This window comes from Hyperoodon ampullatus, assembly GCF_949752795.1.
Source record: "Hyperoodon ampullatus genome assembly, chromosome: 14".
NCBI classification, from domain to species: domain Eukaryota; kingdom Metazoa; phylum Chordata; class Mammalia; order Artiodactyla; family Ziphiidae; genus Hyperoodon; species Hyperoodon ampullatus.
In genome coordinates, this window is record NC_136927.1 from 29,029,435 (window position 1) to 29,046,582 (window position 17,148).

A 17,148-nucleotide genomic window follows, 5' to 3' on the forward strand; every position below is an offset into this window, starting at 1 on the left:
ATGCTGATGACCCTCATCATGATGTGAAATTATCTTCCTTGTTTACTTAGTTGTTGTCTGTCTCTTCCGCTGGAACAGAATGCAGGGACTGTGCTGTCTGGTCCCATCATCCCACCTGGGTCCTCAGGATTTAGTGTTGTGTCTTCAGGCAATAGGCAGTCAGGACATAGCAGTGCCTGCTGGCGGACCCGTGAGTGAATGAATGAGTGAATACATGAATCTCACAGGCTAAAGGCAGAGACAGAGATGTGAACAGGTAGACAGTACAGGTGAACAGGAAAAGAATATGCGTATAAATCTGTGGCTAATCTAAACATGACAGATGTTGACAGTTGGAACAAGGTGGTAGGTAGAGTCAGATTCATCTTGTGTGTTTGAAATTTAATTATTTATTTATTGGCCATGCCACACAGCTTGTGGGATCTTAGTTCCCCGACCAGGGATTGAACCCGGGCCCCAGCAATGAGAGCGCCAAGTCCTAACCACTGGACCGCCAGGGAATTCCCCTAAAATATTTTTAAAAATAAATAAATAAAAGGAATGATTGCTGGAGAAATACAGGTGAGTGGCATCTAACCCTGAATTGAGAAGCAGGAAGGCTTCTTGGAGGAGGTGGCTGGAGGTGGCCACTCTGAAAAGGTACACAAGAGGTAAGGGAATATGCACAGGAGGAGGGCAGAAAGGACATTCCACCAGATAGGATCATATGAGTGACAACCTGGAGGCAGCAAAGAGCAGAGTATGTGCAGGTCAGCGTCCAGGGGGCAGGAGATACAGGTCGGGGGTAGGGGGTACCCAGCCAAGCAGCTGGGCTTTATCCTGGGGGTAGCAAGGAACAAGGAATATTGGGGCATTTCACATTTTTTAAATGTGAAAAAATAAGATGGTTTCGATAGAAAGCCCTCAACTCGTTCCTGAAAGCCTTATCTTTTTGCCTGGAAGATGGCTGGGGGTTTTGTACATGTCTCAAGGAGTATCATTTAAGAGATTTTCTTTTTTTAATTAGCAAGTTTGTTTTCCTAAAACTATCAAAAAGCCATAAAATGGAGGCATTTTTCTCAACAGGAGGGAAGGCAGAGAACGCTGTTGATGAGAGAAACCCAGGGAGGTTTGGACACCTGGGTGGGTTTCCCCTCCAGGGAGGATGCCAACCAGGAAATATTCCATGCCAGTTTTATTTACTCTGCGTATCTGGCTCTGTGTGGACAAAACACCGTGGAAGTGATGGATGTTTTGCACCAGATCAATGCTCCAGCCGCCCATGTTGATAATCACCAGCAGCTATGATCAGCCTTCTTCCCCAGCTTCATGTCCCAGCTCTTCCTTTGGTGCTATATTTTGTCCTCCGGGACCCACTCCTTTCGATAAACAAGCTAAACAAGGCATTGTGAGCTGTAGGGTTACGGGCTCCAGCCATCTGCCCTCTGTGGTCCCGTGGGAAGACTCCCTAAACGGACAGATTACGTTTGATGTCTCAGATGCTGCCAGATCTTTGAGGGGGGGCAGGTAAGGCTGGCATGAGGATCTTGGAAATCAACACACACGTGCCATCCAGAAGGCCTGACTGTTTGGCCAGGATCATATGACTGATGGCCATTGTGCCACATCAACAGCAAGGGGTGAGCCTGCTTGATTGGTTCAGAAGGCGGTGAATCGGCTGCTTTTTCATGACTCTGTCCTTGGACCTCCCCGCCCCTTCGCTGTCTCTCCTGCACCAAAGTGTTTAAAGCGTTGGCTAGAAGAATTAGGACGCAAGAAAAGGTAGGCAAACTCTTGGGTCACATACTGATGTTTAAAACATGCAGTTAGCATCCTCTGTTACCTGGAGCTGTCCTAAGTGCCATGGAGTCATAAAGATGGCTGCTTCTTCCACGCCAAGGACCTTACATGCCATAGGGTGGGATGGGGCGCCTCGTGGAGTTTGGGCCTCTGCACCCTGGAAGGGACTGTGGGACAAGCTTTGGGGTTTAGGGAAAGTGCCACGTGTGGGCTGAGGTTGGAAACGAGTGTGTGGCTAAAAGATGAAGGTCTTGGGACTTCCCTGGTGGTCCAGTGGTTAAGACTTCATGCTTCCAGTGTAGGGGGCGTGTGTTTGATCCCTGGTCAGGGATCTAAGATCTCACATGCTGCAAGGTGCGGCAAAAAAAAAAAAAAAGAAAGAAAGAAAAGATGATAGTCTTCAGGAAGGCTGCAAACAGTGATAACTGTTGAAGTGTTTTGTCCCTGTAAAGGAGGTGTATGTATGTTGGTCTCTGTTGACTGATGAGCTTTCTGGGTAAGGATCGCAACCACCAAACTGGTAATATACCCAGATCTTAGTCTTCAAGCACAAAGGGCCGTGGTTCTAACACAGCTCCACTGTCTCCAGCTTTGTGTCCTTGCGCAAGTGGCAAAACCTCTCTGAGCCTATTCCCTCACCTGAAAAATGGGAGAGTAGTATTTGCCTTCCAGGAGTAGGTGAGATAGTGTGGGTAACACTTGGCACAGGAGAGATTCATTCACTGAATCGTAGCAGACCCTGCGTCACGCATCAGTGAAAGATCCTTTGAATTTCTGAAAAGTTAAGATATTTCCAAGGGATCGTAGGAATACTGTCGGGCACACACTGTAACTCCGATCACCAAAAAAGTGCTTCCAAGTCACCTGTGGTGCAGACTTGGAAGGAAATAAATGGCTCATTTGTTATACGCTGTGGTATTTGCATACTTAGCAGTTCCTGGAGTCCTTAAAATGATTTGGTTTCTCTAAACAGGAAGCATGTCTCCTCTCATCACGCTGACCTTATTTGTTGCTTGTTGGTCCCCCGCTTGGGAACACTGGATCCTGAGGACAGAGCAGGGCATGTGCCCGCTCTGCAGGCACGTGCCGGCTCAGCGCAGGCGCCCCGTAAGCATTTGTGAAGTTGAGCAGACTCGCGTACGTTGGCCTGGGTCAGCTTCTTCAGTGTTGGCACAGCATCCTTCCCAGCCCAGATTCTGCTTTCTCACTCCTGCTCCCTTGTGGGGTTGGAAATCCAAAACTAGCCCAGCCATTCCAGGACGCGTCTTTACACCTGTTTCCTGCCCCCAGAATAAAGCCTGTGTCTCTCCCATTCAGAGGACTTGGATTTGAAGCCTTGTCTATTCTTTCCTCCCTTCACTCTGTTCTAGTGATGCCGTGTTCATGCTGCCCGCACGCATGATTTAAGTTCACCTTATTCTTCCTGATGGAGCCTGGCGGGCTGGGGCAGGCAGGTGAACTGGGAGACAGGAGCCTTAGGATGGGAGGCGCTGAGGCAGACCAGCTTCTGTCTCGTGGAAGCTGGATGTTCAGGCTCAAGCAGAGCTAGAGATTTGCATGTGCAAATTGTCCCTCCCAGCACTTGAGGCTGTAGAAGAAATACCTTCCCTACAGAGGAGGGGTCTTTGGAAACTGAGAACATGGCCTGCGAGGAGCCTTCTCTTCTACAACTTGTGTGTAGGCTTCAGTTGGCCGGAACCAAATTCTGTGCCTCGTGACCACATGGGTAGGTTTTATTCTTCCCATTTTACAGATGAGGAAACTGAGGCCCTGGTGAGCTGAGCAATGTTTTTTTTTTCTTTTTTGGCTGTGTTGGGTCTTCGTTGCTGCATGTGGGCTTCCTGTAGTTGCAGTGAGCAGGGGCTACTCTTCGTTGCAGTGTGCAGGCTTCTCATTGCAGTGGCTTCTTTTGTCGCGGAACACGGGCTCCAGGTGCACGGGCTTCAGTAGTTGCAGCACGCGGGCTCAGTAGTTGTGGCTCGTGGGCTCTAGAGCGCAGGCTCAGTAGTTGTGTTACACAGGCTTAGTTGCTCTGAGGCATGTGGGATCTTCCTGGACCAGGGCTTGAACCCGTGTCCCCTGCATTGGCAGGCAGATTCTTAACCACTGTGCCACCAGGGAAGTCCTGAGTGACTTTTTTTTGGCCATGCCACACGGCTTGTGGGATCTTAGTTCCCCGACCAGGAATTGAACCCCAGGCACTCACCTGGGCCCTCGGCAGTGAGAGCGCAGAGTCCTAGCCACTAGACTGCCAGGGAATTCCCTGGTTGAGCAACTTGCCCAGAGTCATCAAGCTAATAGACAGCACATTTGGGCCCAATTTCTGGCTCACGTTACTTTCTCAAATGAACCCTTAGTCTGTCTTAGGAGTCAACACTTGCCTGTTTCTAAGAACAATATTCCTCTCTCCTGATACAAGCCACTGATGATTGTATCATGCTCCACGAGGCAGGTTATTAAAGGAAATCATGAGTGCAGGGTGGGAGGGCCGGGGTCTATTTTGCAGAGAAAACCAGGCAGGGGGAGTCACGGGAGTCGGGAGTCGGGGCTGGAGGAGGGAAGCCAGGTCCGAGATAAAACCTTCTGTCCCAAGGCCACTGTCACAGGCCCATGAATGGGGCCCTGTTAGCCATCTGTAAAGGCCAGGGCTCTGGCTTTATTGGTTGCCATGGCGACCCCTGGCCTTGACAATGGAGGCCCACTTAGCTGAACGTGTCATTGTGTCCCCATTGAGTCTGCAGAAAAGCTGAAGGCTAGGGCTGCAGATGGGAAAGGAATGTCCCCAGCCTCTGCCAGCCCTTTTGTCTCTGTCCCTAGAGCAGATAGAAGAATGAGAAAGAGCATCTTCAGGGCCTCAGAGAGGTCTAGGGCTTCTATCTCTAGCTAATGACACATGCAAAGATTTGGTGTTCATAGGGCCTGGGAGGCAGCATGGTGGAGAGATGAGTCCATCTTCGTAGGACGGGTCTGGAGTGTTTATTATTTATTCAATGATTGTTCTCAGCCGGGCACTGGGGCTGGGCATACAGCAGGGACCCGAGTCCCAGGTCTCAGTTCACCCTCTGCTAGTCCATGAGTTAGGTGGAATTGGTATTGTCCCCATTTTACAGAGGAGGAAACTGAAGCACAGAGAGGTTACTTAAGGTGCCCAAGGTCACACAGAAGGCAAAAGAGGCTGGTTTCACATCAAACACCCTGCATACCACCTCCCCAAAGGGCCACCTTGATCTTCTCTTTCTCTTCTTTTTCATCTTTGGGATGTTTAACTTTCAAAGTCGGAAACCATTTCCAAGGACTTGGGGGTCCTGCAGACCTGGGTCAAGTGTAAGGTCCACCTTTTACCCCTTAGGAAGACGGTTCCAACCCTGCCTCGGGAGCTTCACCAATGCCCAGGTCAGATCCGTGGTGTGCCCGGGGCGGGGGGGGTGGGCATCATAGGTGGAGAGCTCCCCTGATTCTCATGAGCAGCATGGAGAAGAATCACTGGCTTTTGAGACCCCAAAATCACTGGCTTTTGAGCTTGGGAAGCCATTCACCTCTGAGCCTGTCACCTGAGGTGGATACGAAAAGTAATATAGAAGATACAGGGCACACAGTAGGTGAGCCATAAACAGCAAGGGAGGGGATATGGAGATATATGTATACATATAGCTGATTCACTTTGCTGTACAGCAGAAACTAACACACCATTGTAAAGCAATTACACTCCAAAAAAGAAGTTAAAAAAAAATCCAGCAACCAGTACTTTTGACTTTTTATTCTCCCTCCAAAGCAAATTGGAAAGGTTTTTTTTTCCCCTTTTACCTGACTTCCTCTCCCCCTATTGATTTAAACATTGCTTTCTCCCAGCCCTGCCCACCCTTCAGTTGCACCAGGCAGATAAGAGGGAGCAGAGAGAACCAATTAGCATTTTAATTAGAGGAAAAATGATAGGGAGCAGTGGGTGGAAACCCAAGGGTTTCAACTTGTTTTGACTGAAATGCACAGTAAGAAACAGCGTTTATTGTAGGGGCTCCGGGTGTCTGAAACAAAGATCACCCCCATCTGCCGCATACTCTGATGGTTCCTATTCTGTCTAATTGATTGATTGATTGAAATTTCTCTTTAGTTTCTGTCAAGGAGGAAAGTTCCTGTCCTCCTTTAAAACCTGTCTAAGAGCTGGTGGTCTCCATCCCAGCAAAAGGAGGGGACCTGGCCGAGGCCGGAAACCTTGGGTAGTCAACTGCATCCAGCTTTTAATTTAACAACCTGTCTTGATTTTATTACATTCTTTCCCCCATCACCTTTATTTGTCCCAGATGAAACTTTGAGGAAAAGGGGCTGGGGAGTGATTAGTAGGGGTTGTAGGAAAATAGCTTTATAAAGTTTAGAAAGCAAGTTGATTTCGGGGCTTCCCTGACGGTCCAGTGGTTAAGACTCCGAGCTTCCAATGCATGGGGCGTGGGTTTGATCCCTGGTCGGGGAACTAAGATCCCAGGTGACTCTCGGCACAGCCAAAAAGTTAAAAAAAAACAAAAAAAGATGTAAAGTAAGTTGATTTCAAGAAGTACGTTAAGTAAATATATGTTGTATGAGATTAAGAATGTGAGGGAGAAGTAGTATGCTGGGAAGAGGTTTGGAAAACACAGAGGGGGATGGGATTTTAGGGACCAGGGGTGCCTGCAACCAGTTTGTTTCCATTCAGAGTCTGGGATTTCTCCAGCCCCGCCTTGGTCACAAGCCTCAGGGTGTGCCCGTGCTCAGAAAGCTCCCCCTCAGCCCCGGGATCCTTTTTCCAGTTGTGCCACAGATCGCAGAGGTCATGGTGGGAGGAACAGGGTGATGCTGGGACCCCTTCTGGGGTAAGAGTGGGGGTGGGGAGCAGTACTGCCAGGAATTCTCCGTAAACGGCTCGCCACATGCTTCTCGGGGTCAGAAGGGGCCTAAGAAACAATATGATCCAACACCTACACTTTACACATGAGGAAACCGAGGCCAGGAGAGTGATGTGTCTTCTGTGCCCAAGCCAAACGAGGGCTGTGGTGGACAGTCAGTGACACAGTGACTTTAGATTTGAGGGAAGGGGAATGTCATTGTTAAATTGTTGTTTTAACACAAATTTCAGACCTGCTTGCTAATTTTAAATATGATCTACCTTAAAAGGCGTGTGGGACTGTCTGCCTTTCACAGCTCAAATGCGGTGAGTCCGGGAGCTGTGCTGAGCTCTGGGTACGTGGTGAACAGGAAACACTCCATCCCCACTCTCTTGGGGTTTGCATTTTTCTAAGTGTGATTGGAGGGTTTTAGGCAGGAGAGTGATGTGAGATGAACTATCCTTTAAAAAGGTCAGAAACCAATTAGAAAACAGGAGGAGAGGAAGAGAGAAAGCCAGGAACCCCCTGAGGGCATCATTGCCCCGCCAGGTGAGAGGCGGGCATGACTGGCCCCCAGCAAGACCCCTGGGCACCCAGCTCTCTGCTGTCACTGTTGCTGCTTTGGAGTCTCCGCCCAGGAAAGGGAGGCCCTCCTGTGGCCAACTTGCATCTGAAGTGCCCCAGAGTGAGTCTGCAGGGAGAGTCTGCCTGTAGGCTGTCCCCTTTCCTCAGTGATCCCAGAAACCTCCAGGGATATCAGACCACAGCTCTCTAGAATCAACGACTGCACTATTACAGTGTACGTGACAGACATCACTAATCTATCACAGCTCTTTTTAAGCTGGGTCTTGCTCTGCATTTCATTAGAGTGCCTATGCACGGTACCTGGCATATCACAGGGGCACAGGGACATCTGCTAAGTGAATGAATGAAGCAGATCGGTCAAATGACAACTTGGGATCACACAGCCTGTAGCGGCAGGAATTCAAACGCAGGCCTCTATGATCAGGATGTGTCATTCCCCTCTGTGCCCTTTTCTGGTCCTCTCTCTCCCCTCTGTGAAAGAGGAGGGATCACTCAACAATTCTCTTTTTTATTGAGGTCAAATTCACATAACAAAAGTAACTATCAACCATCTTCAGTGAACAATTCTGTGCCTTTTAATACATTCACAATGTTGTACAACCATCACCACTATCTAGTTCCAAAACTTTTTCATCACCCAAAATAGAAACCCTCGGGTCCATTCAATAGTCACTCCCACTATCCTCTCTTCCCAGCCCCTGGCAACCACTGATCTGCTTTCTATCTCTTTGGATTTACCTATTCTTGAAGTTTTATACATAAACAGAATCTTACAATATGTGTTGACCTTTTACGTCTGGATTCTCGCATTTACCATAATGTCTTTGAGGTTCATCCATGTTGTATCAGTGCTTCTTTCCTTTTCATGGCGAATAATACTCCCTGGTATAGACAGACTGCATGGTGTTCATCTGCTCATCCACTGATGGACACTGGGTTGTTTCCAACTTTTGATGATTGTGAATGGTGCTGCTGTGAACATGCGTGTTTATGTATTTATTCCTATTTTCAGTTCTTTTGGGTGTATACTTAGGAGTGGAATTGCTGGGCCATATAGTAATCCTACGTTTAACATTTTGAGGAATGCGTAATTCTTAAACCACCATCTCTACGGCTGAGGGTTTAGGAGCTGGTCCCCGGCTGCTTCCTCGCCATCAACTCCCACCCTCGTTGGTGCCCTCCACTCAGCTCACCCCAGCAAGCCCCCCTCCCCAACTCAACGATGACCCCAGCGTCTCACTGACATGCTGAGTCCTCATTCCCTCCCTGTCCTCTGGGACTTGGCTGAACAGGATCCTTCCGGATAAGACTAGAGCAGCGGGCACCCTCCCTCCTTGAGAGGGTCTCCAGAGGGTTCCATCTGGCGATCAGCTGTTTCTGCCCCTCATCTTCCCTTCCACCGCTCTGTGATTTCTTGCCTGAATCCTTGGCCATTCCATGTCCTTTCATGCCTCCGAGCATTAGCTCAGGCCTTACCTCCCCTTTCCTCTGTGACTTCTGAAATCTCGCAGCCTTTCAAGGGGCAGCACGCCCTCAACCCAGAATTAATTTCTCTGTTCCCGTGGCACCTTGCTTATACCAGCAAAAGTCAGGGTTCCATTCTGTCTTATACAGAATTAGTCGTTGACAGTGAACTGGAAATTTTTTCACCTGCATATCCTGCCAGGTTATTTTAAGAATTTATCAACATGATGCATTAAATTCTCCCATTTTTTTCCCCCTTCATTCCTCTGACACTAAATTAAGAACTTCAGAAAGAGAGGAGCATTTTATCCATCTTCGTTTTCTCCGATGTCTAAATAATGCAGTGCCTTGTCTGAAACAAGTGCCTGATTAATTTTGCTGATTGAATTAGTGGGCCAGGGACAGTGAATGAATGACATTAATTCTTCTGATTGTTGGAAATATATTGTGCTAAGAACTAACGTCTGATAGAGATCAGGTTTCGTTATAAGGTCAGTTTCAACTGCGGGCCACTGAAATGTCACTGAGATATATTTCCCAGTGACATTTTGTAATTGAAAGTGTATAGATGTGACTTTCACTTTTGAGGAGCATTCAAATGTTAATATGCTAGCTCTCCGAGATTCTCGCATTTTCAAAAACACGTCTAATGGAAATTGAACTGTGTGGAGTCTTAAGTGCTCCCGTTTGAGACCAATGCTCTTAAATGAGAGACAGCAACTACTCTTTCTACCTAGTTACCAGGCTGCTAAAAATTAACAGGCTTGCATTGAGTTGGCTGTTCTGGAATAGATCAAAATATCCATTGAGTTATCAAGGAAAGAGTCTGGTTTCTCAGTTAATTTAAGGTCGCACCTTCCAAGCCCATGCTTTTCTCAATAATATTTTCTCAGGTGAAAAGCAACAAAATTTCCTCTCTGAACTAGATCATTTGTATTCATCAAGCCCCGTTGCTTCACAGTAGGTGTTTTGTTATTCACTGACTTAATCGATGTTGTAATGAAGGGTTTGGGGTCAGACAGTCCGAAGCAATCCTATGACCAAAGCCAAATACCATAACTCCTCCGAGCTTCCATCTCATCGTCTCTGAAATGGAGAGATATGCTACTGCTGGTTGAGCAGATTGAGGGGAATAAAGTACCCTTCAGAATAGTCACTTCCACCCTGGAGGAATCCCGATCCCCCACTGGGGAGAGGAGGTTTGCCAGCCCAGAAGTCTTTATCCTTAGCCACCCTGCAGGGCCTTGCTCCACCTGCAGTGCTGAGTAGAAGAAGCATTATTATGGTTTTGTTTATCGTTTTCTTTTTCTCTTTTTGGCTGCGCCGTGTGGCATGTGAGATCTTAGTTCCCTGACCAGGGATCGAACCTGCACCCCCTGCAGTGGAAGCACAGAGTCTAAATCAGTGGACCACCGGGGAAGTCCCAGAAGAGGCATTATTATTCCCAGTACACTCCCAAAATTTGGGGCTCTGACGCTCTAACCATGCTGTTAGCTAGGATTCTGTTTGCAAGCAACAGAAATCCATTCAAAGTAATGCAAGCAAGCCCAGAAAAGTGGGGAAGGGGGAGGCTTTCTGGACTTTCTTACCAAGGCACTATTAAGATGGGAACACTTTTCCCTCACTCCTGATGTTTCCTCCCACGTGGAGGGACATCTTTGAGCCTAACACTCCTGGCTCTCCCCTGCCCCCACCCACTCACCCCCCAGGAAGGTAACTCAGGTCCCCCCAACAGGTTCAGAAGTGGGTGCTGCACTCATGGCCGAGCTGAGCTGCAGGCTTGAGATGGAACCAGGGAGTCCCCCACATGCCGGACCCACTTTCTCTCTCCTATGGCTGCTTCTCTCTAGTGCACAGGCCACATTCTTCTCCATGAAAAGACCCTGTTTGGGGACTTCCCTGGTGGTCCAGTGGTTAAGACTCTGCTCCCAATGCATGGGGCCTGGGTTCGATCCCTGGTCAGGGAACTAGATCCCGCATGCCACAACTAATGATCCCGCACACGGCAACGAAGATCCCGCATGCCGGGGCCTTCTCTGGTGGTGCAGTGGCTGAGAGTCCGCCTGCCGATGCGGGGGACACGGGTTCGTGCCCCGGTCTGGGAGGATCCCACATGCCGCGGAGCGGCTGGACCCGTGAGCCATGGCCGCTGGGCCTGCGCGTCCAGAGCCTGTGCTCCGCAATGGGAGAGGCCACAACAGTGAGAGGTCCGCGTACCCCCCCCAAAAAAAAAAAAAAAAAGATCCCGCATGCCGCAACTAAGACCCAGCGCAGCCAAATTAATTAATTTATTTATTAAACAAAAGACCCTGTTTGAACGCCAGCTCCTCTTACAAGGTACATAGTGGCTGACCCAACAGTTCCCAGGACTCTGGCCCAGCCAGGACCAGTCAGGTATGACCAGTGGGGCTGGGTCACACAGAACAGACCTGGCTGCCATGTCTACACCCCTGTAGATGGAGGGAGAAGTTTCTGAGAATGGTGAATGGTGACATTTGCTGACCCTGGACTCAGACAGCTGAGTTCTGTTTTCAGATCCACCATTAACATCTATGTGCCTCAGTTTCCTCACCTGTAAAAAGGGGATCACATAGCATTGTTGTGGGTGTTAATAATAATAATAAATGTTAATAATACTGCATGTAAAGTGCTTAGCACAGCGGGCAGCATGTAGAAAGGACTCGGGACACAGAGTAATAATGAGAAGTGAATGCTTCCGTCGTTGTTCTGAGAAACAATACAGGTCTATACCCAGTATTGTAGGTACACAAGGAAAATACATGTGCCAAGTAACAAAGCATGTATTTAGTGAGAAGACCCACAAGCAAAAAGATGCACAGAGAGTATGTTTGAATGGTGGCCTGGGGAGAGGGGGATGGAGGGGGGAGAGGTGATAAAAAGAAGCAAATAAACAATGGAGGAGGGAGGCTTTGCTCCAGGCCCACACTGCAAAAGGCAACTAACAGAGCTAGGTGCCAGGATTTGGGATCAGGGCTTAGGAGCAATCTGGAGAGAATCAACCAACACACCTGTAAAGTGGGAGCTGGGAACCCTGACTCCATGGTGCTGCGTAGAGTAGCTATCCACTGGGCTCTGGGCCTGTTCCAGTTTCAAAACTGAAAATCCCACATTCCGGGGACCGCTCTCAGTCCAAAACAAACTCGGGAGAAGTACAACCCCCAAAATGGGCCACCAGATACGCCTCTGGATCTGCAGGATTCCCAACCACCGACATTCTGTATGTGAACAGGGCAGAGGGAGCTCCCTGCTTCCCACACTGAGCGGTCATCATGACGTCTGCTGTGAAGTTTCGTCTCTCTGGGTCTCTCCATCGTGTAGAACACAGGCCTGCCTTGCTTATCCCAGGTGGATGATGCCCTGAGCTTGCCAGCTCACCTACAGAGAGCTCTCAAGCCAACTCTGTCCCCTCTCTTTGTTTTTCCATCTAGAAAATGGGCATAATAATCCTCCCTGGGTACAAGGTCAAATGAAAACACATGTGAACAGGCTTTGATTTAAAGTGTATATTCTGGGGAATTCCCTGGAGGTCCAGTAGTTAGGTCTCGAAGCTTTCACTGCTGTGGCCTGGGTTCAATCCCTGGTCCAGGAACTAAGATCCTGCAAGTCATGCGGTCAAAAAGTTTTTTTTTTTTTAATTTATATTCTGGGCTTCCCTGGTGGCGCAGTGGTTGAGAATCCACTTGCCAATGCAGGGGACACAGGTTCAATCCTTGGTCCGGGAAGATCCCACAAGCCGCGGAGCAACTAAGCCCATGCGCCACAACTACTGAGCCTGCAGTCTAGAGGCTGTGAGCCACAACTACTTAGCCCGCATGACTAGAGCCCGTGCTCCTCAACAAGAGAAACCACTGCAATGAGAAGCCCGCGCACCAAAACAAAGAGTAGCCCCTGCTCACCGCAACTAGAGAAAGGCCACATGCAGCAATGACCCAACGCAGCCAAAAGTAAATAAAATAAAATAAATTTATTTTTTTTTAAAGTTTATATTCTGTATGAAAGCAAAGGATTTCATATTAGAAGAAACTTCTCCACTGTGTGGGGAAATTGTGGGGAGTGGGATACTTGGCCAGCAAGGGTGTGGTCTTTGTTGGCGTGACTCTGTGCTTCTGTTTTCTTTCAGGGCAGGAGCGTGTGACAGGGGTCTCTGTTGCCAGTGGAGGTGACCATGGCCTCCATGTTGCTCACCCGGCGGCTGGCCTGCAGCTTCCAGCACAACTACCGCCTGCTGGTGCCCGGTAAGCCCTGGGGAGGTCTCGGCAAGAACTGGCCCTAATGGAAGACACAATCCAGACTAGGGATTTGGGGTCTGAAAAAGTCCTTGGGGATAAAGGGATCCGCTGTCCCACCCACCCCCATAAAACTGTCCCCATCGCCACACCTCCCATCTCCACCATGTGTTCCTGTCCCCGGGTGGACAGCTCTGCAGTGGTCAGGGAGCTGATCCATCCTGGAGCCACTCTGCTGGCACGGAGGTGGTGGTCCCAGCAGCCAGAAGGGCCCAGCTGGCTGCATAGGGATTGCTGGAGAAAACATATAGCTGGGTTTACTGTGGAGAAACAAGAAAACTACAGAAGTCCTTGTAATTCACCTGAAAGCTTCAAGGGCACTGGATGGGAGGCCCCACCCCAGGAATGTCCACCCTACCCTCTCCCTCACCTCCACTCACCCTGCACCCAACCGGCCAACAGCACTGGCTCATTCTGCCGCCGTGATCTCTCTCAGATGCTTCTATTTCTCTCTACCTCGCTGAGTTCAGTGTAGCCAAGTGAGCACCCTGCCCGCATGATCTCAGGAGACCTCCCTCCCTATAGTCTAATGAGGAAGGAAAGGGTGAATCCCATTTTACAGATGAGAAAACTGAGGTTCAAGAAGCAAAGTCACGCAGCCCCTTGAATGCAAGTCAGTCCGGCTCCAAACGCTGGGTTATCATTACCACTACCCCACGTGCCTCCCAGCAGCTCTGGGAGAGGGAGGCTTGCAGTAGCCTCCTTTGGACGCCAGCCCCTCCAGGCTCTCCCCAGTTTTCAGAGCCCCGTGCTTGTTGTCACAAAGTCTCCTTCTTATTGTCAGTCCTGTCTGCCTTCTGAAGACAAGCTGTTGGCCGAGGCCTTGGTTTGCATGTTGAATGTTGCAGGTGTTTATATCCCGAGTGCGATAAAAAGCAGGAATGTTCTCTCCTCTCCCACAGGTTTTATTTTTAAATAAACATTTTCTTTTGGAATATTTTAGGTATTCAGAGAAATTGCAGAGACAGTACAAAGAGATCCCATATGCTCCTCACCTAGTTTTCCCCAGTGTTAGCATCTTACATCACCAGGATGCATTTGTCACAACTGAGGAACTGACCTTGGTACGTTGCTCTGAACCAAACTGAGACTCAGAGAGGTTATGTAAGTTTCCCAGAGTCTCAGAGCCTGCCAGGACTGAGCCAGGCTTTGAGCCGAGCCAGGTTGCCCCAGGACCCACACCCTTAACTACATATTAATTATCTATTGTCATATAACAAATACCTGCAACCTTAACAGGTTAAAATAATGCATGTTTATTATCTCACAGTTTTTGTGGATTACGAATCCAAGGCTTGGCTGGATGCTCTGAGTCCAGGTCTCTCATGAGGCACAGTTGAGCTGGTACCAGGGCTGTGGTCCTGTGTGAAGGTTTACCGGGGGAGCCAGGGATCCACTCTCAAGCTCACTCACGTGGCTGTGGCTGGATTCAGTGCCACGTGGATGTCTTCATGCAGCAGCTCACAACACGGCAGCTGCTTCCTCAGGGTGAGGGGAAGAAGAGGGTGCCCAAGTGGGGAGCCAGAGGCTGCTACCACCCACACTGTGTTCAGATGCTTCCGTGCAGTGCCTCCACCCATTGGATCACTGCAAAGCCATTAAACATGCTGATAGTTCATGGCCTGAGGTAGTGTTCCCAATGGCATCATGCAAAGCATTTATAATCTTATATCAGCAAGTAGAGCACAGAGACCGGGAGACCAGACAGCAGAATGGTTCTCTCTGGGTGGTGAAATTAGACGTGTTTGTTTTTTTCATTGTTGCTTACTGATATTTTCCTTGTTAAGAGGAAATAAGTGGGGTGGACAGTTGAAGGGAGGGATAAGGTATGTTGTTTTGTTTTTAAACAAAATCAGAGCAAACAACTCCAGTTGAACGTGACCTTGATTTTGGCCAGACTCACATACAGAACCCTTGCTATTTGGGAAAATGACATTCATTCATTACTCTCAGTAGAAGACTAAGAGGACGTTAAAAACATTGGATGGCTGCTTTTACAGTTTAGAGTTAAAAAATGACTCTGTGGATTGGCATGGCCACAGAGGGCTGGGCTGGATTTACCCACTATGCCTGGTCTTGTGTGTCAGGGCACACCCCTGCCTTCTGGGCGTGCTGCTTTATTCATGAATGAAAAAGCTGGATCATTCAATATTAATTCAAACATTTTTTGGCTTCCTTGTACTTTGATAGTAATTTGTCTCTGGGGGAAGTGAGTCGTTTTGCTGCAAACGTTTCATTTGAAAGACCCACACTAGATGAAATGGAAGATACATCAAGTTACATTCTCAGTATCTGGGAAAGGAGAGGTCCAGCGGACAGATTTCCAGCTTAGCCACTCAACAGATGTGTGACTTTGGGCAAATTAATTGACCTTTCTGAGCTTTAGTGTCTTCTTTAACATGAGAATCATAATAACGTTTACCACCTAGGGGGTTGTGAGCATTACATGTGGTAATCCATGTAAATTGCTCAGAATAATGCCTGGTATGTTCACCATTAGTGCTCAGTAAATGGACATCTACTCATGCAACTTGGTATAAGCGATCCCAGAAAAGGCTTCCTTGACAATTTAAATCTTGTTCTTTTTTTTTGTGGTTTATGGCATTATATATCATCAAGAGAAAAGTTGTCATATTGGTATTTGGTTATTTTCCTCTACAAAAAATCAAAATTGAGATATAGTGGGAAAAGCACAAGTATTCTGGATTTAGATTCTGGCCTTGCAACTCACTAGCTGTGTAACCTCAGGAAAGTTGCTTAACCTCTCTGATCCTCATCTGTAAAATGGGGACAACATCATCTCACAAAAAGGTTGTGGATTAATTAAAACAAGAGGTGAGCGTTTGCCTAGGTAGGGCCTGCCAAGCACAAAGTAGGGACTGAATCTGTGCTAGCTTCCCCATCTTCCTTTTTCCGATAGCACAGTTGCCAAAAAAACTCACCAGACTCTGATTTTCAGGATTTCTGCCCAGAGGTTTTGGCCCTCTTCCATCCACACCCACAAAGATTTGGCACATGGTAGGTGCAGTTCTTGCCTTGCACCTGGCCATGGCCTCCCCGCCTCATGCCCCACTGATCTCTGCTCCCAGTGGAAGGATCCTCCCCCTCTATCCACTGCCTCTCCTAGCTCCTACCCCAACCCCACCTCCCAGTCCTGTTTACTCATGGTCTGGGCAACCTCATAACCGTGACTCCACATGACCCCACACGCTCCCTGTCATCAGGATCCTTTCAGCTGTAGGTCCCACTGCTAACTCCCTCCATTCCTGGTATTCCCGCTTTCCAACCCCCAAGAAGTCTGATTCCTACAATGCAATGTCAAGACATTTTCTGGAGAAAGGAAGGGAGGACTTGTGTATCCTCATGAGAGGACAACTTACTACTTACAAATTTTTCACTTTCCCCCTTTGCTGGAGACAAAGCAAGACCAGCACTGGTTAAGAGCTCTTTTTATCCAAATAGGCATCCCTGTTGAATGCAGGTCTGGTTGGACTCAGTCTTGACCAGTAACCCTGAGCTCTGGAAGAGAGAAAGAGTTTACAGTTTTCTTAAAAGTCATCAGTGTATTCCATGACCTTTAACTCTCTGCTAATGGAATAAATGGGAATTCCCTTTTCATTGTAAGATCAAACAAAAGATAATAAAAGCTGGTACCTTCATGCCTCAAAATAAGGGTAGTGTTGGATTTTAACTGGATTTTACGTTCAAAGGGCTACACTTTATTGCATAATTAATTCAGAAACCTTCTTTGATATTCAAAGCAATTATGAAAAATTAAGAATGAATTTAAATATGTTTTCTAATATCATGGCTTTTTATAGTTTGGCAAGTTGTGTGTGTGTGTGTGTGTGTGTGTGTGTGTGTGTGTGAGACACAGAGAGAGAGAGAAAACAGAGAGAGATGCTAGCATGTTTTAGTGTTAGTTTCCTTTCCTATGTAATGCAAACAATAACAACCTACCCCTCAGGGTTGTGGAAACATAAAATAAGATCACACATATGATTTATATGAAGCATCTAGAGATTCCCTACTTTGATGCAAGTACGGCAACCCATGTAAGAGGAACTCACATTTGCCAACCACCAAATATGTGCCAGGAAGATAAAAGATGAACAGGGACATTAAAAGGATTTCTAGGGGTTACTGATTATAAATCATTA

General features: G+C 47.9%; 1 protein-coding gene across 8 annotated transcripts in view; it reads left to right on the forward strand.

The window, feature by feature from the left end:
• Nucleotides 1–12,867: 12,867 nt before the first annotated feature.
• Nucleotides 12,868–17,148, forward strand: part of ABAT (4-aminobutyrate aminotransferase) — a gene marked incomplete at both ends in the record, with an annotated part of 35,231 nt that continues 30,950 nt past the window's right edge. For all 8 annotated transcript variants that reach the window (XM_079719517.1, XM_079719522.1, XM_079719518.1 and 5 more), the window contains one exon: nucleotides 12,868–12,937. In XM_079719517.1, the coding sequence (XP_079575643.1) occupies nucleotides 12,868–12,937 (70 nt within the window). The remainder of the gene's footprint in view (nucleotides 12,938–17,148) is intronic.